This window comes from Neolamprologus brichardi, chromosome 7 (genome assembly GCF_056152115.1).
Source record: "Neolamprologus brichardi isolate AB-2024 chromosome 7, ASM5615211v1, whole genome shotgun sequence".
NCBI classification, from domain to species: Eukaryota; Metazoa; Chordata; class Actinopteri; order Cichliformes; family Cichlidae; genus Neolamprologus; species Neolamprologus brichardi.
The window spans coordinates 65,250,704-65,274,228 of NC_142110.1; the positions used below are offsets into that span (position 1 = coordinate 65,250,704).

At 40.2% G+C, this 23,525-nt stretch overlaps 1 protein-coding gene across 5 annotated transcripts in view; it reads right to left on the reverse strand.

Moving 5' to 3' along the window:
- Positions 1-23,525, reverse strand: part of ndrg4 (NDRG family member 4) — a 78,873-nt gene that overhangs the window by 4,491 nt on the left and 50,857 nt on the right. For 3 of the 5 annotated variants that reach the window (XM_006805368.3, XM_006805366.3, XM_006805369.3), the window contains 13 exons: positions 16,688-16,793; positions 13,083-13,203; positions 12,416-12,478; positions 11,484-11,544; positions 11,306-11,392; positions 11,142-11,198; positions 10,474-10,577; positions 10,321-10,377; positions 9,898-9,949; positions 2,666-2,713; positions 1,008-1,043; positions 803-854; positions 583-621 (listed from right to left, as the gene is read on the reverse strand). In XM_006805368.3, coding sequence (XP_006805431.2) covers positions 583-621; positions 803-854; positions 1,008-1,043; positions 2,666-2,713; positions 9,898-9,949; positions 10,321-10,377; positions 10,474-10,577; positions 11,142-11,198; positions 11,306-11,392; positions 11,484-11,544; positions 12,416-12,478; positions 13,083-13,203; positions 16,688-16,793 — 883 coding nt within the window. Of the gene's footprint in view, positions 1-582; positions 622-802; positions 855-1,007; positions 1,044-2,665; positions 2,714-9,897; positions 9,950-10,320; positions 10,378-10,473; positions 10,578-11,141; positions 11,199-11,305; positions 11,393-11,483; positions 11,545-12,415; positions 12,479-13,082; positions 13,204-16,687; positions 16,794-19,496; positions 19,714-23,525 lie in introns of those variants that run through there. The other 2 variants (XM_006805371.3, XM_006805367.3) reach the window with 2 other exon arrangements.

Consider the following 23,525-nt stretch of genomic DNA (forward strand, 5'->3'; position numbering starts at 1 on the left):
TATTTGAATGTCAAAGCTGAGTTTTAAATAAGGTCAGAAAATCATGGCTATTTGCAGAAAAACACTCAAAGCTCTGGACTTAAAATTCTCCTATCAGGTAAGCTATGCTTTTTAAAATCTTCTAAACAAAGTTCAGTTCATTTCATTCCATCTTTCTGTGATACAAGGGAAAAATAAATTTTTAACCAGTGTAACTAAAAACAACTTTACGTTTTTTAAAGACATGGTGAATTATTGTTAACTTAGTCTGAAAGTCTTTGCTCAAAGCTAGCTGAACGCCATGCAAAGAGCAGGACTGGAGATGCAATGATAAAGGAATGGGGGGAGTGGAAGTAAGGGCAGTATATTTTTCCATTGGTGGAAAAATTATATTTGATAAAACAAAGATGGGGGGGTTAATGTCCTTAGGATAAAAGAAACTCCAAAAATGAGAGCAAAAGTAAAAAAAATAACCATAATAATAATAATTGCAGCCCAAAATATTATATTCACAACCAAATGAAATTCAAAAGAAATTCTAAAATGCCACAGTCATTGAATAGGGCAATAACAGGTCAGAGGTGAACGGGGAGGAGGAAGTACCTGGCCCTCCACTCAACCTCCGATCCTTCACATTAGCGACTGAAAGAACGGGGCAAGGAAGACAGAGGGCAAGATTAATATTGGTCATAACCCTCTGCATAAAATACATCATAGCACACTCACTCGACACTACAAAAAATACACCTGAAAGTAAATTTTAAAAATAAAACAAAAAACATTAAATCCCACTCTCACTAACGATGGCGGTTTGGAGACTTACTGTAGCCCATCCCCTGCAGGAAATACTTGAAGGCTTCTGTCAGTTTGCCGGGCTGGAAAAAAACACACATCAGAGTTTTTATTCCACTGAATTCTGAGCAAACAGTGTCTTAAATGTGGATGGTGAGTTCGTGCTCTGTGGTGTTTTTATGTGATTTGTTTGTGTAGCAACATCTTCATGATGCAAAGTGGTTTGTTTGTGTTACCTGTGTGAGCTGGGGCAGTCCACCAGAGTCAGCCATCTGCCACGGGAAGAGACAGCAGCCATCAGCCAACTAGCATATGATCAATCAACCATCTCTGTCTGCTATCTGTGGTGACTGACAGCTCTTCTTCTGTCAGTCCTTCCCCATAGAATATGACAAATCTATCTATCTATCTATTAGGGGTGCAACGATACTCGTATCGATATTGAACCGTTCGATACAGTGCTTTCGGTTCGGTACGCATATGTATCGAACGATACAACATTTTTAATTTATTTTATCAACTTTCCTTCTGACGATGCTGTCTGTGTTGAGCGCTCAGTGGATCTGCGCTCGACAGTGCAGCCTAGGTGGAGTAGTCGAACGCAGATTCACTGAGCGCAGCGCAAGCTAGCTAAGCTCGTTGCAACATGGCAAATTGAACCTCCCCCACCCTCATTCAGATCTGGCGTTTGGAACTATTTTGGTTTTCATGTGACGTATGAACCTGAAGGTAAGCGCGTCATGGACAAAAGTGAAACAGTATGTCGGATGTGCCACGCAATGCTCAATTACATGGGTGGGAACTAGTGCGTTAGCGCAGTTAGCTCGTTAACATGTTGACACAGTCCAGCCCCACACACGGGGCGATCCGCGGTAGCTCGTTAACGGAGATTTGCCGTGTTGTGGCGTTAACGTCATTTCAGATTAACGCTGACAGCACTAGTGGGAGCACAACGAATATGACTGCACATTTACTCCGACATCATCCTAGTGCAAAGACAAGTGGAAGCAGGCAAAAACAACAAGCACGCATGCTACAAACTTTACCCGAGTCATTTAGACAGCCGTTAGCACATGATTCCCCTTATAGGGACCTGATATGTTTAATATGCTGCTGAGAATATAGCCCAGAAGAAGCGTATAGTATAGCTTTTATTTTGGAAAGAGACATTTCTCTGTAATAAACTCTCTTTTCCAAAGATGAGTGATTTCTCGATCAGATAGATTTTTTTTTTTATTACTTTGTTGTTTCAGCAACATTAAATTTAAAAACTGTATTTTTGAGTTAAAATATATATTTATAATTTTAATAAATGACAAATTAAAAAGGCATGAGCACTTTTTTGTATCGAAAAAATATCAAACCGTGACACCAAAGTATCGAACCGAACCGAGAATTTTGTGTATCGTTGCACCCCTACTATCTATCTATCTATCTATCTATCTCTCTTATTTGTTCAAGTTTGGTGTCTTTGGTGGTCTATCATCAAGGTAAACAATGTCTATGTTATTCTTTTTCTTGTATTTTCTTCTTTATGAAACATTCTGTCAGAATATATCGACCCAAGTATTTCTAAAACTATTACTGTTTGTGAATATGTTCATAAATGCTTTCAGATTTATTATGCAACTTCTACACACTGAATTACTTCCAATGTAGAGTAATTAAGAAATAGCTATTTAGGATGTTTACCAAAATTAAACATATTTCTTTGAACAACACAACACTAAATTAAAAAGGGTCAAAATCGCTTTTTTAGAAAATTATTCAAAACTGAAACAAGTTGTTTTATTGCTGATGATCACACGTCTACTTTTCCTTTGTGTGTCTGACTTTAAAATGTTGCTTCGGTGAATCTACAGCAGCAGTAGGTGAAACGAAGGCAAACGTTTACCTTCAGGAAGGTGGTGTTGGTCGGGTCCAGTTTGGAGTTACACTCGACCTTAAAGACAAAACAGCAGGTTGAGCTGACTAAGCCAGATCAGATGCGACAACAATAACAATCACGTCTTTCTGCATGCAACATAACATAAATGTCTGCACATTTACAGATAACATTCAAGTACAATCACATTTATTTAGATACAGGGAAATTCAGAGTGTTTTATTGAGGTATATACAATTTTTAAAAAACGTAATAACACACAAAAATATATTGTTGAAAGGCGTTCCTTTACTCTCAGGCAAAATAAGTGAGTTACTGTTTGCATGGCCTCACTGGTTACGTCAAAAATTGTTGCAGAATACAGAGCCGGGGGCCAAAAGTCACACTAGCAAGATTGGTGACACCATGATCAGTATGTTTCCCAAACTATGTAATTTTCTGCACACATACAGTAACACTTAAAAGAGATTAACAAGATCACACAAGATAACACTGGCTTCTTGGAGTTTCCCCCATAAAGTTGACATTTGATGACCTCCACTGTACCTTTATGATGAGTTTTGAAACCTCAGTATAAATCAATAAAAACATGGTTTGATGACCATTAGAACAGATTCTGGATGTTTCCTGTACAGGTAAGCTGCATAGGCAGAGCTCACCCTCTTCTGACTGAGCAAATGTGACAGATTGTCATGGTCCTGGGTCGGTGACTTTTTGTACTTTTATGTAGTTTTATGTATTATGACTGTTGTGTTTTGGTTTCCCAGGGTTTAGTTTGCACTCCCTCTGTTTGGTGTCATCCCTGCCTGTGTATTCCCTCTAGTGTAGTCAGGTCTCTGTGTTTAGCCCAAGTCTCTGAGTGTCACAGGCTGGGTCTCTGACCCAGCGCTCTGAGTTCATTTTGTATTTGTCTCATTTTAGATTTGTGATTAGTTTGTGTCATTCCTATTTAGCTTTAGTTAAGGAAAGGCAGTTATTATTTATTGTTTCCTTGGTTTCTATGTTTGAGTTCTTGTATCATTCATCACGTGTTAGGTCTGTTAAGCTTGTTGTCATGTCTAGTTTCAGTGTTTCCTGTTTTATTTTGAAGGAGCCATGTGTTCTTTGTTCATTGTATTTAGTTTCACTTCCCCTGTCCTGTCATTAGGCTCATGTCAATCAGCTGTTCCTCGATGTGTTCCCACTTCCCCTAATCACCTCCTGTCTATTTAAGTCCTCTGTTTTCAGTGTGTCATTGTCAGATCGTCTGCTTTGTTTTCAAGCCAAGAAGTTGTGTCAAGTTTCCTCATGTCAAGTCCATGTTCCTGTTGTAGGTTTTTAGTTAATTTAGCTCACCCAGTTTAGTTTATTGTTAGCCTTGCATTTTGCCTTTTGTTTACAGTAATTTTGCCAGCCTCAATAAACGGCTCGTTTTCTGTTATTCAAGTCATGTTTCACATTTTGTTTTCGTCTGCGTTTCGGTCCACCCTTCACTCTACACACAGTCAGCCCTGCTGATTGTGACACTGAGTCTGTGTCTTTGCGTGTGTGTGTGTTTCCTGTTTTACTTTGAAGGTCCGTGTCTGATCTCAGTATGTTCAGTTTACGTTTCCCCTGTCCCGTCATGTCTGATTACTCCCAGCTGTTCCCGCCTTCTGTGTCTCATTCCCTCGTTATCCTTCTCTGTATTTAAACCTGTCTGCCTCTGTTAGTTGCTGGTTCGTCTGCGTATCTTCCTCTATCATCTCTGGTTGTCTCGCCATGTCTCCCTGCATCTCCATGTGTGTCTCTAGGTTTCAGCTTTATTTTCTAAGCTTAGTTTCCCAGTTTAGGTTTTACTCAGTTCTGTTTTTTGCCACCCTCGCCTTTGTTTGAGCACGCTCCTTTAATAAAGCTTCCTCACCTCAGTTGTGCCGCATCTTGGGTCCTTTAATAATGCCATACGGCTCGCCTCGCGAACCGTGACACAGATATTACCAAACTTACCCCTAATCCAAAGGGAAAAGAGTAAAACTTTTCATCTTTTACAAGGGTACATGTCATGTACCATTTAACCAGTTATGCCTAATACGCAGCAGAGACTTCCATCCGGGTTTTACTGTGTCACTTTTAGCTTGGATTATATTTTTTAATTCCTCAGATCTGTTTGGCTATATTGCTTGGTTTTCTTTTTGGGGCTCTGCTGTTGTTCATGTCCATGTGATTGGCCATATTGTGCCAAACCTTACATATGAACACCAAGGTTATTATCATTAACGAAAACTAACGAAATAACGAAAACTAGAAGTGAAAAAACATTTTCGTTAACGGAAATAAAAATAAAAACAAAAAAAAGAAAACTAACTAAAACTGGAATGAAAATTAACTGAATCTATAGCAAAAATGTGTTTAGTTTTCATTGATGTGTGCGTGTCATACAATAGTCAAGGGTGAAAATGAAGTTTAGTTTCCAGATTTTTTTTTTCTTGCTGTGTCTCATTATGCCAGCAGGTGGCAGCACGTTAGTCGAGTCGTCTGTGTTGCTGCTCCGTCCACGCGCAGAATCATGTCAGAAAAAGTCGGGAGCCAGAGTCCAATTTGGGATTACTTTGAATATGACTGTGTTTTGGATAAAGCAAGTGTCTTGTAGTGGAAAGAGACAAATTATGAGGGACATTTCTAAAGGGAAAAAAATCCCACAAACCTTAAAGTGCACTTGAAAAGCTCACACAAGAAGGCTAACCTAGGTTACCTTGAGAAGGTAAGGGAGCACACTCAACCCTCATCCCCAGAAAACAGAAGCTAACCCCAGGCAATGATGCATCCCGAGACAACAGGACGGGGATATCTACACAACTGTGTGAGTCAATTGCCTTCAAAAAGTTTATCAATTCACTTGAACCAAAATTACGAACACCCGGTGCTGCGAGAGTTAATAGTCTCATTGGGGCCAAGATATACATTTTATAGTTGCCTGGTATCAATGGTTGTTCATCTGCCTTTATTTATTTATTTATTTATTTAAAGAACCCATAGGTGGGAATGTGAGTTGTCTGTCTCTGCATGTTAGCCCTGCGACAGACAGGCGACCTGTCCAGGGTGCAGTATGGTAGCTGGAATAGCAACATACCCAAGGATGAGCAGAATGACTGATATGATGAAACTGGGATTTTGTTACACTTAATTATTGCAAACACAACTAAAACTATAACTGAAACTAATCAAAACTAAACTGAAACTAAGGATTTTCAAAAAAATAAAAACTAAACTAGCAAACAATTGGTAAAAACTAATTAAAACTGATATAAAATTGAAAATCTGAAGTCAAAACTATATAAAAATAAAAACTAATGAAAATTGCAAAACTATTAAAACCCTGATGAACACACTCATAGGTTGATTGGGGAAATGTGAGCTGACAGTGAGTTCATAACTAACATCCACCGTTGGCCTATCTTAAAGAAGATATTGTAATTCTATTGATTTTAGACTTCAGTGCAAGAATCAAGTCTAAGATCTGAAAATGCAAATTGCAGTGAGCAAGCAACAGCTATAAAGCCAAATGAACCTGCTTGCTATAATTAAAAAAGACACGACACACCTTAAACTACTAACCCATATAGAGTGCTGGCATGCTTTCAACACACACTGAAACACTTGCTATAGATGGAAAACGTTCAACTCCAAGATAAACAGTGTGAGGACTTTATCAGAGACGGTGAATGTATAGTCCATATATGGAGATGACCCAGATACTGCAGTATGCTGCAGAGATGACTCACTCCAGCAGGATAAGATTCATCCGCAGTGTGCGCACACACAGATGTGCACAGAAACACAAACGATGCCTAACTGCTCACATGTGGACATGCAAAAGCACATTCAGGGCATCGCACACAAACCAACGAGAACATGCTTTTGCTCTCTGCTGCATTTAATCTTTAATCCTTCACACAGATTCCAAAAATACATTTTTGGTAATCTTGACAAAATAAACACGTATAACTGTGAGATAAATGCACGTCTGCACTTTTTTTGAATAAAATAAGTGTTTTTCTTAAAAACATTTTTAGACGAGCGTCATCTGCTGATACAAAACTGCATATCAATTACAAATTATTTGCATAGCTACAACAAAACAGTTGCAAATTAGTTGCAGGAAATGCAAATGTGACTCTGATAAATATGCATCTCTCCATATTCCACTCACTCTGCATTAACAGAATAGAATGGAATAGAAATTGCCTTTATTGCCTTTATTGCAAAATTGCCAGGCAGATGGAGCATGCAAATTAATAAGTAAAGGGAAATATGTATAAGAATATTTACAAAAAAAGCAAGAAAGAAAAGCGTCAAGTAGGTGGAGCATACTCAGCAGCCTCAGCTGGTCATATCAGCACACATGAAATATTAATATGACCTCCATCTGTCACATCCAATAAATTAACCTCTGTTCGCATCTCTCACTTCCTTGCTTCCCTTCCCTCCATCCCTGCTTCCATCTCTTCATCCTTCTATCTTTTCAAGAGGTTTTATAACAACAACATCACTCTCCCTGCATCTCCTTCTCCATCTCACAGAGTGATTTGATATCAATTTGAACAGGCGGCAGATTAACTGGTGCAGAAGCACACATATCTGGGCCACTTCAGACAGCCCCAGAGCGAGAGCGAGGCCATCTGGCCTCTGGAGAACACGTACACAAATAGACACACACGCCTATAGTACACCTATAGTAATGCAGACAGGCAGGGGAGAAGGAGGCTTGTAGAGATGTCTCTGCTGGCTGACCTGTTTCTTTATTCATGAATGAGCACAGAGTGAGAACAAAATACTGAACAGGTGGAGGAAGAAGGAGGGGAGGGTCTGCTGGTAAGCTAATTTTTATTTACTCTGACAAACTGAGTCAGCTCTGTGGGGAATTTATAGAAGCAACATATAGACGAGAAGAAACTGATGAAGCACGGCGACTACACGATGAGACACAAAGGTCACAGTCCCCTCAAAATAGTCATACAAGCCTAAGTGATCCCACTCTGCACATTTTATCAAAGATAAGTTCATCAAGTGAGGAATGTTTAAAACCTGCAGAGACTTATCCACTGAATCTTCAGCTTTAATGTGTGTTTAGGCGTGTGATGGCATGCCACACATGGTAAGCTCCACACCTCACCACCCGTTGATTCACTTTAGTTTAATTTACAGTCACTACTTTAAAATATTCTACTTATTGTTCAATATTGTTTCTTTATTAAATGTATTTATTTTTCCATCACACCTTCCAATGTTTATATGGCGTGCGCACATATTAACCTTGCAAGGTCAAAGTTCTGTTTTATGTTATAGTAATACATCTTTGTTTGAGTTACCTGGGGGTTGGCTTCTCCTCCTGTCTGGCAAAAAGCTGGGAGAGCTGAAGTACCACTGACAGCCTAATTGGATAGCACCACATGCTTCATTGCCTGGGGGGTGTTTCATGTTTGTTTAATTGTTTTGTATTAGTTGCTTATATGGCAGCCATTCTGTTTTCCCCCGTGTGTGTCATTTGGTTTAGCTAAACCAGTATTTAAGTTCCCCCGTGTGTCATTTCAGCAGGTCAGTTTATCTTATGTTTGTTTGAGGTTTTGTTAATTATTATCTTGAGTTGACCTCTTTTATTGGTCTGCCTGTTTAAGTTTTGGCTTTGTTAAATATATTTTCATATTTCTGGGTCAATAAAACCCCCTTTTTGAATTAAAACACCTGTGTCCTTTATGCTTTACTGCTTGGTCCCTGACAAGGGGTTTCAGCTACTTATTCAGCTGTTATTAAAGTGCTTTAATGGTAACAGAGTAGAGGTTCTGCTACTAATGGTTTAAGGCCATTTGGAGCGTGACCAATATAAAACCTGTGCGGGATCATGTTTGGTACCTAAACAGGGAGAGTGTATTTTTTTGTTAAATACCCCAATGAATGCATTGGTCAAGCATTACAATTGTTTTTATGGAGCTTTAGTGCATTCATGGTGTCCTTACTGGTGGCAACACACCTTAACCCTTTAAGACCTACCATAGAACCAAGTCCGCCAGAGCTTATATTATATGTTTACATGCTGTGGAGCCGTTTTTGGGAGCATTTCAAGTTGCTATACATCAATACAACCATTATAGCCCAAATTTTAATAATATGTATGCATTAAGTGCATAGTAATTACATAAATTTAAAAAAAAGTGCAATAAACTACAACAAAATTGAAAATCGTTTTTGTTTTTTTAACATATATTTCTAGTTAGAGAAATTTAAGAGGCTTATCCCTCAAAACTGTAAATACAAAAAAGTTGCACAAAATAGTTTCCCACCACAGGAAATTTATTTTGAGTGTCTTCATAGTTTTATTTTTGAAATACACCAATTTTTATACACTGCAGGAAAATAAATATAATAATGCAAATTTGCAAAAAAGCAGCATATGCATCAAAATAAACTATTTCCAGCAGTGCAATATGAGTCCTGAGCATCCCAGAAACGACACAGAAAGTCATAAAGTCAAACATAACTTTTAAAAACACCAGCATAGGCTCATGAGGCCCCGATGGTAAAAAAAACAAACAAACTACATTTCCGCAAATGACATCACTTCCGGTTTCGGGCAGGTCAAGGCGGACATGCGATAGTTCGCGCTGATGGACATAGGAAGTGTTACGAACAGCTGATCGGATCGGCAAAGCGTGTTTCTGGAATATTATGTTGTTGTTGCTGCAAGTGCTTTTTATGCAGTTTTTGCAAAGCTTTATGTGGAAGGAAACTGTGACCGAGGACAAGCTGATGGCATAAGATGTAAGTACAACTCCTCTGGTTTCATATGCAAAAAAATTTATTGCGCAAGCTTACGTGGTTGCAGAGCTACAAGGATTTAAAAATAGTTACGCAAAACGGAGCGTGTCCGCTCCGACCGGCTTAAAAGTGTTAAATTTCCCTTTATACTTGATTCCCTACATCAGACAAACACGGTTAGTGATTAACACGTGAGCATTTAGCAACTAAAGAACCAGATCTTTCTCTAAGGAGCTGGTGGAGACCAAAAGCGAAGCTAAAAGAGCATAAACTACACTAATGTTTGTCACATTGCCAGAAACATTGGTCGGAATAAATGTAAAGTTTTGATGTTTTGCAAGAAGGAAAGAGAAGATTTTGATCAGTGTAGCTATCCAAGTAATGAATATAAAATATGAATCCAACTGAAAGATTTTTTGTTTGTCTTAACTGGCTTTAGACAAACAGCAAGAAAAAGAACAATGACTCACCACTCCTTCCTCTGCAGGCGCATTGTCTCCAACAACCAACATCACAGGACACCTAGAGGCCATCAGTATTCTTTGTGAACATCTTAAAAATTTTAAGCATTGACATGATTTTGCTAATTATCACTTACAGCACACGTAACTCTCAGATTAAATATATGTCTGTTGTTCTGCTGTCGGGTCCAGACTACATGTTTGAAGATGCCTTTTACAAGAGGATCTTTTACATTATATTATCTAATCTTTTATAGCTGTTTATAATATCACGTGACTGTATTTACTCAACACAAGAAACTCATTATTCTAACAGCTGGTCAGCTGATTCCAGTGGTGTGTCAGTCTGTCCAAAATTAATAAAAATAAAAGCTTTAACCTCCACTAAACCTTACATAACACTGTGCTGTGATGGCACATCTGAAGACTTACTTCAGGGTCTTGGCGTTAAGCACTGTCCCACTGCGGTTCATCTCCAGGTCCCTCCGACTGAAAGGGGCAAGACAAGATAGACGAGTTTGTTTGTTACGTTTATTATTCATATTACACATATTTATATGACTTAAAAATAGTTTGAGCTTCCACCTGTTGTACATGTTCCAGAAAAGCTGCAGGTTGAAGTGGTTGATGTTGTTGTTGATCTGCTGCCTGTAGCTCTGCACCAGCTCTGTGTTGCTCACCAGCTCCTCCTGCACAGAAATACAGCCGTGGTCAGTAGTACTCGCAGTTATACAAGAATAAATAATCAGTCGAGTTGGACGATGACAAAATTACTTTATTAAAATTGTATTTTTTTTAATTTTTGTGCTGCTCTGTGAGGTTTAGCCCCCACTGAACTGGTGCTGAATGCAAACCCTAACCGTACCTGGTCCCTTTGGTAATCCGAATACTTGATGTTTGTTTTCATTGTTTTGATGAAATTGTTCCCCAAAGTTTTGTCAATCAGGGAACACAGAAAATCATAATTGCTTCTTAGAATGAGGAACCTGTTATTAAACTTCAAAGAATTACAGTAAACGTATTTTCTTCCTGTTTTTCCGTCATGCTTGAACAATAACTGTAATTGTAATGTTTTTGGACAATTACAATGTTTTTCCCTAACATAAACAGTTTTTGGAGAGAGCAAAAATCTCATATTCTAATGGGGTTTGGATTAGGGTTAGGTTTCTATGGTTTTCACCTGCAATGACTTTGACCTCAGAAACTTAAGCACACTGGAAATTAAACAACATTATGTTTAAAGGTGAGTTTACCTGGCTGAAAAGATGTGGCAGCACCGTATCCGGCGGAGTGCTGGTCAGACCTGACAGCTAAGGGAAACAGAGAGTTATCGCAATGAGAAATATAAAAGGCATATGTAGGCTCATAAATGTGGAAATGGATGGATTAATGGATGGACACAGTATAGGAGAGGTACCTTGGTAGCAGCCCAGTCAATCCATCCCTTGCCATTGGGGTCGATGTTGAGCAGAACCAAACCCTCTACCAGCTCAGGGAAGATCAGCTGAGCGTAAAAGACAATAGAATCTTTTTGCACACCTAAATGGAAATGCTATTGTTGTTTCATAAATAACAATGAATAACTTTTGACTTACAGCAAATTTGGCCAGAATATAAGCTCCAGCTCCAACACCGATTCCAACGATGCTCTTGAATCTAAACAAGATCAACGATCCATCAAGACAAATGTTTGCCAGACAAATAAGGATGCGATGGTTTAAATAATTCATATGTGTGGATACCACGTGTATTGCTGCAGTGCCTACATGACAGAAAACTACTGTAGGACACACAGATGGGAAATTAATACGTGCAAAGTGTTCTATATCTAAGACATGAAAGGTACTGTAGGCTCAGACTAAAATTATATCCAGCTGGCAACATCTGATATTTTCTAGTCCTATAAATAAATTTTCTACAGTTGTCATTAAATGAACTGAAAATGAATGACACTCGTTTTCATGTGAGGTGATTTTGTGTAGAACACAAATGGGAGCAGAAACATTTTTCTCTGATTTTGAACAATTTAACATGAAAATGCAACACGTTCTCACTCCCAAAGCGTAACATTTTACGCTAGGTGACAAATCGTCAACATATTACGTTTTCGGCTACCCACCACGTTCCTAAATGACGACCTCGGAAAATGAGGAAATATGAGAACCGTATGGACTCAATCTACACATGTTCGCTCTTTTTCTTCAAATCGCTTAGAAACACGCTATTTAACATAATTAAAGTCATGGATAAGGTCAGGAAAAAGGTTATGTTTAGGGCTAGGGATAAGGTTAGGTTTAGGGCTGGAATACAGGGCTGGGACGTCTATTACCGCGGGAGCGTCATTGCACTGGATTTCGCCCATAACCCGCCGCGTACCATAAGAACGCCGAAGGTCTCCTTTCGCGTTCCTCAGGAACGCCGCGGGACGTGACAAAACGTCGGCATGTTACACCTCGGGAGTGAGAACGGGCTCCAAAATACAAGAAAAATACAGAATTTTTGTAAATTCCAAGCACAGAGCACCCACCCAAAGTGCTCCACAACAGTGGGCAGCATGCCAGCCAGCTGGTCCATGGTGGGGTACTGGTACCTATGGAGAGAAAGTAATGGCTCATTTCACTCGAAACAATTTAAAAATCTATCAGATTCGGAACTCAGATGAGTTATTCCCAACGTTTTTCTTTCACATGTCAACCACCCGTTATGCTGTGTAAATAGATGCTGTTTAAAGTGAAACTAATTATATAGAGTTCTATGTGCAGGATCTCAGTTAATGGTTTTAGATAATGGCACCATCTGCACTCATGTTTAAACATATTATGCACTATCATTGATGACCATCGATGAATGAAATTACCCTTTTTGTCTTTCTGTTTGTTGTGATTCCTATTAAGGAAACTGCTTAATAGGAATCACAAGTTTGAATAATAATAATTTTTGGACTGACCAGCTCATAATAAGACTTTTCAAATGTAAAACCATTACACCCCCATAAATAAATACAATAAAACTAGATAATAAAATTATTCTATAATATAATCAATAAAGGGAATATCACAATTTAAGACATTAATTCAATTAATGATTTAAGGCATAAAAACCTATAAAACTTCTCAGTTTGTAAATGACTCCACTACGAGATAATTAATCAGGGAAGAATAAATAATTCTCCATTTATTAGATTTTTTTTGTACCCTTGTGGGAACTGTGATGCTCCAGTCTGCTGTCCCGGGGCATCGACGTGGCACACCACAAAATGCTTGGTGATCTCCTGCATGTCTTCATTACTGAAGAAAGCGTTGAAGCACAGCTTGTCTGTAGGAGAGTGAGGAAATAAGCAGAGGTAGCACAGGGTGAGAGGACGGAGGGCTGGGAGCAGAGGAACGGGATCACATCGAATGTGCACCACACTCCGAGAGGATCTTGAAGGTGGCCATCTGTGCAGCTCATCCTCTGCCAGCAAGGAAAGGCAAAGGCTCCTTCTAGCAAATCTGACACACAGCTTTTCTTCACCTTTGTTTCTAACTGAACTGATGAATTTCTTTATTTTAATGTGGTTTTTACACTTTACTGCTTAATGCTCGGTGATGAGAAAACAGTGAGAATAGCCACGGGCTGCGTGCAGATGCTGCATATGCAGTAGTGGGACATTCATTGCACAAAAAAGAGACGATCCATATTCTCTTCTTGGAAGGAATGTCAGATTTATTTCCAGTGTGTCACGGAGGATTTCCTTCACTGTAGAGCTCTATTTCCCGAACCACCACAGAGAACATTAAATTCTGAAAAAGCTTCATGTATAAAAGATGTCAGTTCTCTTATGCCCTCCTCCCACCGCCTCTGCAGTTGGCCTATTTTCTGCTCGTGTGTGTCAGACTCAGTGAAGCCATGCAGCAACATTGTTTCCTCCTTGGGCTCTGCCTGAGCAATGTTAATTAAACGGACCAATTAACAAGACAACTAGGTTAGAGATGAAAAGCAGGGGAGGGGAGCTGGACGCTCTGACTTTGCCGCAGTGCCGGCTCGCGGGCAATAATACGAATGCTACGTGACCACTGACGTGAGAAGTTTCTCATCGCCAACACGCTGAATCACCGCGAAGCTCTTTCACGTTATACTCCTACTGACTCCGTGACCTACTTTCTCCCTCTGTACTTTCTTTATCTGCTTCTCGTTCTTCCTCAGCATCCTGTACAATTAGATGCACACTTTATTTTCTTTCCTAACAATTTCTACTCCGTGACCCGATTTCTACTTCTTAAATGAGCCCTTCTCCTCTCCCTCGGCCTCTCTCTCTTTTTGCTGCACTCCTAATCTCTTTATCTTTATTTCACTTTCTATTTTTTCCCAGCCCCCCTCCTGTTCTCTTGTTCTCTCTTGATCTGTGTTTTTAATAGAGGGAACTGGCAGATTGCTGTGCCATCTGCTGATTGGGAGTCATTTTAATGGAACAATAAGCCCCCCACCAATTTTTCTTTATGCTTTCTATTTTTTACTGTGACTCCTTTCATCCCTCGCTCTTGCTCCATCCTGTGTGATTGTGTGCTGCAGTCAACTGATTTAGTGACTAGCTGTGAATACTAATAGCCCCGTGCTTCTGCTGCTGCAGCAGAACATTTTCTATATGCATAATAATATTTTTTTTTTTCTGGAGCGAGTGGATTTCTGTGGGTTTTTTCCCCACCTGAGACAGACTGATGCAGAAAAATGTAGTCAGATATTTGCAGTCACACATATATCACCTCCGCTTCCTCTTATACCATCCTAATTCACCCCACCCTCCTTATCCCACCTCCACCCATCAAAGCAGCACCGCAGTGCCGCTGGCCTCGCCTCCCTCTGCAGGATGTCCATGTTTTTCTGACCTACATTTCATCGATGCCTCTCAGCATCTCAATTTAAGACAAATGCTTTGGTTTTTTTTCATTGTTTTTTTTTTTTTTACCCCACCTATGTATATGCCTCATTAAATTAAATTAAGTGCACTCGGTGACTTTGCACAATGATGGGAGTGTGATGACAGCATCCAGCTCTTGGTGCATGGAATGAAAATCAAGTCGCGATGATGTGTTATCTAATGATGACAACATGTTTTCTTGTCAAAGATAATTCATCTTGTCAAGCACCAAATGCACGCAGCTTTTTAACCCTTTAAGACCTACCGTAGAACCAAGTCCGCCAGAGCTTATATTATATATTTACATGCTGTGGAGCCATTTTTGGGAGCATTTCAAGTTGCTATACATCAATACAACCATTACAGCCTAGATTTTAATAATATGTCTGCATTAAGTGCATATTAATTACATAAATTGCAAAAAAGTGCAATAAACTACAAAAAAATTGAAAATCGTTTTTGTTTTTTTAACATATATTTCTAGTTAGAGAAATTTAAGAGGCTTATCCCTCAAAACTGTAAATACAAAAAAGTTGCACAAACTAGTTTCCCACCACAGGAAATTTATTTTGAGTGTCTTCATAGTTTTATTTTTGAAATACACCAATTTTTATATACTGCAGGAAAAACGAAAATAAATATTATAATGCAAATTTGCAAAAAAGCAGCATATGCATCAAAATAAACTATTTCCAGCAGTGCAATATGAGTCCTAAGCATCCCAGAAACGACACAGGAAGTCATAAAGTCAAACTTAACTAAACACCAGTATAGGCTCATGAGGCCCTGATGGTAAAAAACTACATTTCCGCGAAAATGACGTCACTTCCGGTTTCAGGCAGGTCATGGCGGACATGCGATAGTTCACGCTGATGGAGTAGGAAGTGTTATGAACAGCTGATCGTATCGGCAAAGCGAGTTTCTGGAATATTATGTTTTTGTTGCTGCAAGTGCTTTTTATGCAGTTTTTGCAAAACTATATGTGGAAGAAAACTGTGACCGAGGACAAGCTGATGGCATACGATGTAAGAACAACTCCTCCGGTTTCATATGCAAAAAAAGTTATTGCGCTAGCTTACGTGGTTGCAGAGCTACCAGGATTTAAAAATAGTTACGCAAAACGGAGCGTGCCCGCTCCGACCGGCTTTAAAGGGTTAAGTAATGTAATGGTTTTGATTTGTCTCTGTGAGATGATGAAGTCTTTGCTGTGCTAGTTTTAGAGGAAACCTTTATACTAGTGATTGGAAACGACTGAAGGAGCTTTGAATGAGTCCCTCTTCAAATTGATCCTTAATTATGTTGCACTGGACTCTGGTGCAGTGACTCAGTGCATCGTCTGTCAGAAACACAGAGACACTTTCATGTTCGTGCCAAGTTTCTTCTGATTGGCTGGCTCTTGTAAACAGCAGGTTTGAACATTAGTTGTGGGCTTCCCCTGTGTTCGTGGCGAGAGCTGACATCATGGAGAGCCAAGACTATAAAAAACTGTCAGCATGATTCACAAATATTTGACCATGGTTACGATGACCGTCCACCACTGAAATACTATACATGCCCCAAACTGCTGACTCGAAGTCATTTGATTACATGTAAATTTTGTTACATAAGTACAACGTAAAATGTTCATTTCATGTAATCTGGTCAAAAGACATTTTCTTGAATGGGACACATTCAGTTTATATCAAGCTGATTTCTTTAATAATTATTATTTTTTAAGAAATTAATTAATAAAAATCCAATCCAATACACGTGCATCTTTTAAATGTGACTCAGGCTGAAAAAGTGTGTGTTTGTGTGTGTGTTTGTGTGTGTGAGCGTGCAAAGTGAAGGTAGGAATCCAATTATCACCTTTGATAAGTGCAGAAACAGGAGCATCTGTTAAGACACCAACACAATACTCACGGTTCAGTCCCACATCGTGGTAGGTGAGGATAGCGGGCTTGTTTCCCTTGGGCGCCCCTCGGATCACCACATGCAGCATCCCATAAGGGGTCTCAACATCATGTTCCTGTGAAATACACAAAAACAGACATTTACCTGGTGGTTCGCACACAGTCGCCAAACAACTCCTTCGAGGGTGAACAGATGTCCTCATTAATCCGTCGACGCAAGAGTTTCCCTTTGTGCGCCAGCACACGTTAAACACTCATAATTTCACCTGCTTTTTGTTGAACTTCGCACCTCATTTCTCCTCATTAATCTTCCATGGCAGAGGCAAGTGCAGCGATAATTAGTGGATAATCCTACGGATGATCTATTGGACGTTAATTTACTTAGAAGGTCGCGTTTTAAATAATTCAACAGTCAGTGGCTTTCAAGGTCTAGAGTCCAGACTCTGATGGAATATTTTAAAAAGCAGGAAGAATTAAATATGAAAACAATTTAAATCAGTGGCTAACTGCTGTTTAGAAATTGCAAAAACAACTAAAATAATTCAGCTGCAAATTGTGTGGAGACTTTCAGTAAAAGTCACGACAGCCTTTGGACTGACTGACAAACTGTCATCCAGTCTTACACCAGCGGGAGACGCCATGTGTGCTTCTTGTGAGTTTGACGCTCCAACTCTGAAAACAGCTCAACGGTCTCTAAACAGGAAACTGTGCCTTCTGATGAGGGTTAAGCTAATCTTCATAACCTTTGTATACCTTTGGTAACACTTTAAAATAAAACCACTGCTAGTACAGAAACAGAAACTGATGCTTTAAAAAATTAAATGCTGATATTTTTTTCTATATGTTTATTTTATTTTGGCAGAAAACAATGTTTAAAAATAAACTGTCAAACTTTCTGTTTCACATTCAGAATAACAAACATGACAGACGAATATTAGCGATCCATATCTGTGATTTGGGCTGATCTATGTTAGCTTTATTGTTTGTAATTCAATTCAATTCAATTCAATTTTATTTATATAGCGCCAAATCACAACAAAAGTCGCCTCAAGGCGCTTCATAGATACAGAGAAAAACCCAACAATCATATGACCCCCTATGAGCAGCACTTTGGCGACAGTGGGAAGGAAAAACTCCCTTTTAACAGGAAGAAACCTCCGGCAGAACCAGGCTCAGGGAGGGGCGGGGCCATCTGCTGCGACCGGTTGGGGCGAGAGAAGAAAAACAGGATATTTATATTTTTGTTGGAATGTTGATATGTTTGCCTCGAGGGAAAAATAATATGTCAGATAAATAAACGTCTTGAGCCGATGCTGAAGTATATCTGCGCATCCCGAAATAATGCAGAATCTACTAGAGATGCTCTTTTATTATTGTTGTTATTAATAATAAACAATAATTGTTATTTGTGTGCAAAAAGACTCGCACGAATGCTTAGTATAAAATTCTCGGCAATTTAAAAGCTCCAAATATGCAAACATGGAAAAAAAAAATCATATTTCAGAGAAGATGAATCCTGTGTTTTTACTGATATGACATCATCAAATAACGTATGTGTGCAAATGTGTCGAGTTATGACCCACATTTTGTCAGCATCTGCTGACCACAAAAAGCCAAACTCAAAATGGAGGCAGGAAATATGAGAAACCATCAACTGCGCAACTGAGACACACACACACATAGACACACACACAGCAGAGTGATGCTTTGGGATTATTATGCCAGGTTCAGGCGGTAAACTGCACTGAAGCCTTTATTGATGCTGCCCCCACTCCGGTCTATATTTTCCACACGCTGACAGGCTGTCATTATTGTCCTCCCCTCAGCATCCGTTCACACCTTAAACTGTTCAGATGCAGAGAAACAACTGCCTTAAATTCTCCGTCAGCCTGCTGCTGTCAATCTGCAGCATCTCCGACGCGCAGCCCGCTTCTTCGAAAATAACACACAATCATTGTGGAGTTATTTAAATAACTCCACAATGACTCACAGTGCAGAAATACAGCAGTGCCACAGATGCAGCCAAGTGACAAAATTCCACATAATCCTCTCTTCTAGCAGCGAATAGTCACGCAGCCAACAGCTAGGAGTTAATCCTGCCGGATTATCTCTCTATTATTTCAGCGTTAACATCAGTGTTATCTGCAATCAGCATTCTAATTTGAGGCAGTTACTGCATCAGAGGCTTTGTTTGCAGTCTGTTGTAGTGACATTACACAGACACATGAGCTCCTCAGATAATTGCGATGTCTTCAAGAGAGAATCCAAGCTTCCAACAATAACCTGTGCAGCAACATGACAAAAGCGAATTATGTTATTTCGTTTTTATTACAAAACTAGGTGAACAGAAATCGAAGGCTACCTAGCCTGACCTGTCTCCCCAGTGTGATGGTTGTGTGTTGTGGGCAAAAGACCTGCAACTGACAAATAAAGGCTATCTCATCTCATCATCACCAACCTTACTCGTCTGCTTCAAGGTTGCATAAGTGACACCGCAGAAGGATTAACACTTGCCCCACACGCCCTCGTCTGCAGAGGTATGCGCATCGGAGCATTGCACAGAATCTGTGTTAGTGCGCTTAAGTGTGTCAGTGGGCCAGAGTCAGAGCAGCCCATCAACTGACACTGACGCTGCAGTTTCAGCTGAATACAAAACAGCAGCACACAGCAAACACGCTGCGTTTATCTCCTGCAGTAACACCTGCGTTCTATATGATTCAGCACAAACAGAAGCATCACAAAATGAACTGGCAAAGAGCAGGAAACGCAGTGTTTGTGGTGTTGATGACACTCAGGATCGGTCCTGATCAGTCACTCACCCCGTCCCAACACTCAGGCATGGCTCCCTCTCAAGTCTACGCTCGGCTGATGAAGAAGAAGAGGAGGGTGCAGACAGGCAAGCGAGCAGCCAGACCTCTCCTGTGTTACGGGACTAGGTCCTGGTGAGGGTGGTCTGCGGGACGGAGGGTTGGCTAGTGGATGCTGCAGAGGCTTTGTCTGCTTTGCTGCGCTTCCAGCCGCGCTCTTAAACAAGGAGCTGGAGCCGCCCTCCCCACTCCCACTCTCTCTGACATTCTGCAGGCACCCGAGGCAGGCCGGAGACGATTGGCTCACCGTGCTGCCTCCCCTCCCCTGGATTGGTCCGGTGGCCTGTGAGTCTTCTGTGGCTCTCGCATCAGCACCACTGCTCTACTTTTGATCTTGTTTTGCTTTGCTGTTTTTCTCAGCAACCGGTTACCTTTGAGCCTTTTCCTCTTCATGAATTATAGAAAACGTTTTGTTAAAAGCCTTTACTGTGTGCCAGACTGGACGTGGCGTTTAATGTGGCAATGAGATTGATTATTATGCAGTTTAAGGATTGTTGTTGTTACCTGATTGAGCTGAGTATAGCTGAGTATGTGAGACTTTGTTCATGTTTAATCTGAGCTTCAAATACCAACCTTTGGGGCAAGCAACACTCATACAAAGGAAACTCAGTGCATGTTTGCATTCCTGGAAGTTAAGTACCAGCGAGGAGCATTTAACTAGACAGAGGTTTACAGCAAAGGAGTCACGTGGGCCAAAGAGGTCAGACATTTAGGTACTGAGAGGTACTGAACTGGTAAAGACAATGTACACAGAGTACAGTGAGCAATCAGTGGCAACACCTCAGCGTGTGTTGCAGATGATATACATCAGCAGGATAAAGTAGCATAGCACAAAAAAGCAACATGATGGGAGTAGATAAGAAAATTAAAGTATCCCAAGAGAGGGCGCCACATACAAAGCTTGCTTAACATCTAAAAGACTGTAAGACGTCCTCACTCAAAGCTGGCAGAAAAAAGTAAGGTGACCATTTCTCTGGTCAACAACAACATTTTTCTGTGGGGGTCAAGCAAGACTCGCCATCACTATCAGACACCGTGCAGCTACAGCAGGAGAAATATTTCTTTAATGCCCTGCTGAATTTGTAAGCTTGCTCACCACTAAGAAATAAAGAGACTCTGATTTTCATGGTCATTGCATTTTGCTATAGAAAATTCAATTCAATTCAATTCAATTTTATTTATATAGCGCCAAATCACAACAAAAGTCGCCTCAAGGCGCTTCATAGATACAGAGAAAAACCCAACAATCACATGACCCCCTATGAGCAGCACTTTGGCGACAGTGGGAAGGAAAAACTCCCTTTTAACAGGAAGAAACCTCCGGCAGAACCAGGCTCAGGGAGGGGCGGCCATCTGCTGTGATTGGTTGGGGTGAGAGAAAATCTGTGGAGGCAGCTGAAGCTTCAAGTTGGCAAGCGGCAGCCAAGGAAGGAGACGTGTGCAGACCTGGTGGCTGCTGTGCTCGCCAACAAGGGTTTCTTCACCAAGTACTAAGTCATGTTTTCCTTGGGGATCAAATACTCACTTAATTGTAAACAAATCAGTTATTTGATGTGTTTTTCTGGACTTTCTTTTCTCTCTCTGTCCATTAACCTGAAACTACAATAAAAAATTATTTGTAAGTGAGCAAATTTACAAATTCAGCAGAGAACAAAATAATTATTTCCCTCACTTTATGATGGGGCATACAGCTGGGACACGGTGATGATCTGAGGGCAGAGACATAGGTCTGGGTTGTTTTTAAGCACAATAAATTAAGGTACATTGAGTTTAAACTCAATGCACAACAGTTTTGATACTGTAATCGTGTGCTTGTGTATCATAAAACTCAGCTACATTAATACAGCCATCTGCCCAGCATGGCGTGGCAGATTTGGGTCAGGGACAAAGACTCTCTGAGGGTGTCCTGTGCTGTCTGGCCCCGGGACGCTGTCAGCAGAATATTTGGATCCTGCGAGCTGCAGTTTTAGGTCTCTGTGGATGAAGGGTGGTGTCCTGCTGCGAGAGCTTGCCGGAGCTCAGAGTAGCTTTTGTCATAGATGGAATCGTGCATGCTCAGCAACACTGCTGAAGTACGTGTGGTACGTGTCGAAGTCACATCCACGTAAATGTCAGTACCTGATGTTTCCCTGCTCTGTAACAGGATAGTCGGTGTTATCAATCTTCATCTTTAGGGTTGCTGTATTTCTCCATTTTGAGGGAAGCATGCTAAGGTGGAGAGAGCGAGGGATACGTGCATGTTCTCATGGCTGGGATGGTGTCTGAGTGACTATCGAGCTGGCTGCAGGCCCTCCTCCTCTTCTCTCTGCGCTCTCATTTAGCAGCCCTGCATTTAGTCCTGTCTCTCAGCTCTCCCTCTTCCTCTCCCTTTCTGCCTTCTTTTCTTTCCCACTCTATCCCCCTTTCCTGTTGAGAGAGCGCTCGACATGCTGACTTAGTAACTGTAAACACCACTCTTTGCTTTCCCATCCTTTCTCTTTTACTTTGTCCCCCCTTTCCCTTCCCGCTGGAGATTAACTCTCTCCCTGCTGAGTCTGCATCATGCTGTCTGCGTTAAACACACAGTCTCTGCCAGCGAGCTTTTAAGGAGCAGCGATGGGGAAATCAACGTAGAAACGGCTTCAAACGCAGGAATGAAATATAATATGTTGCTCATTAAACCTCAAACATTTTTATCTCGGCAGCAATTCGCAGGCACAACTATTCTGATTCCTCACGTCTTTTCTCAGATCATAATTTAAATTTGGTGCTGATCTGTAATCATCTTAATGTCTATGAGCATTTCTACCAAAAATTTCACAATAAACTGACGTTTTCACATCATGTGATGAATGTAAATTTTAACCCAGTCAGTTCTTATACGCCTATATTAGGTCTACATTCAATCAGTCTGCCAGCTTTAGAGGAAAAGAAAAATATTTTTTTAATACAAAACATATAAATCAGGATGTTTTTGTACACTTACTTTTAGTACCTCGACCTAACCAAAGAGTGGAACAGAAAGAAAATGTTACCAACTGGGATTAAACCTCAGTCCTCTGGAAGAAAATGTTCTTTTTACCAACAGCTAGAAGAATTTTTATGATGCAATCTTTTATTTGTAAAGAGAACAACAGCTTATTCACAGCGTCCCTTTAATACGAGCAGCTTTACTGTGTGACTACAGACGCAGTGTCCACTGTCAGTTTGTGTGCAACAATAAAAAAGCCACATTGTGATTTCACAGCAGCCTACGCACTGTAATTGTTTCTTGGACAAAAAGCAGTAGATGCCCGCTGATATTTTGTTTACTATTAAAACCATAATCTGCATTTGTACAGAAATTACAGTAATTTAAATCCCGGTGACTCTTCCCTACAAATCTAAAGTCTGCTTTTGGCACATTTCAGGAATCTCTCATCCAGCAAAGCTTTGTTCGATACTCTGATCAAACCAACTGCACATTTTTTTAGCTCATCGTCCATCTCCAAACACCTTACGATCGTAAAATTAGAACTGTTGATGAAGAGATGGTTGTAGATTCCTGGGTTACAGCTGATCACTGGTTATATTAAAATACAGTAGCTCAAACAGCTGCAAAACATATTTCCCCAGCACGGAGATGCTGAATTCTATTCAATTCAATTCAATTCAATTTTATTTATATAGCGCCAAATCACAACAAATGTCGCCTCAAGGCGCTTCAATTCTATAAGGCAAAGCCACAAATATGCGTCTCTGAGTCTTCTATCAAGAGTTACAGCTATGTCTAAGGATTATGTAATACTAGCTGTACCTCTTAACATGTTCACTCTGAAACTGGAGAAACGGAGTTCAAATGTTTGCTGCGTATAAACAGATTGAAGCAACATTATTTTATTTCACTCGGATATTAGATGGTTTAAATTGTTTTGGGCGTTTGCAGTGGAGGGATAGTGGATATACTGGACAGTGAATACAGAGCTGCCAGGCAGGAGGAAAAGAGGAAGATGACAGATAAGA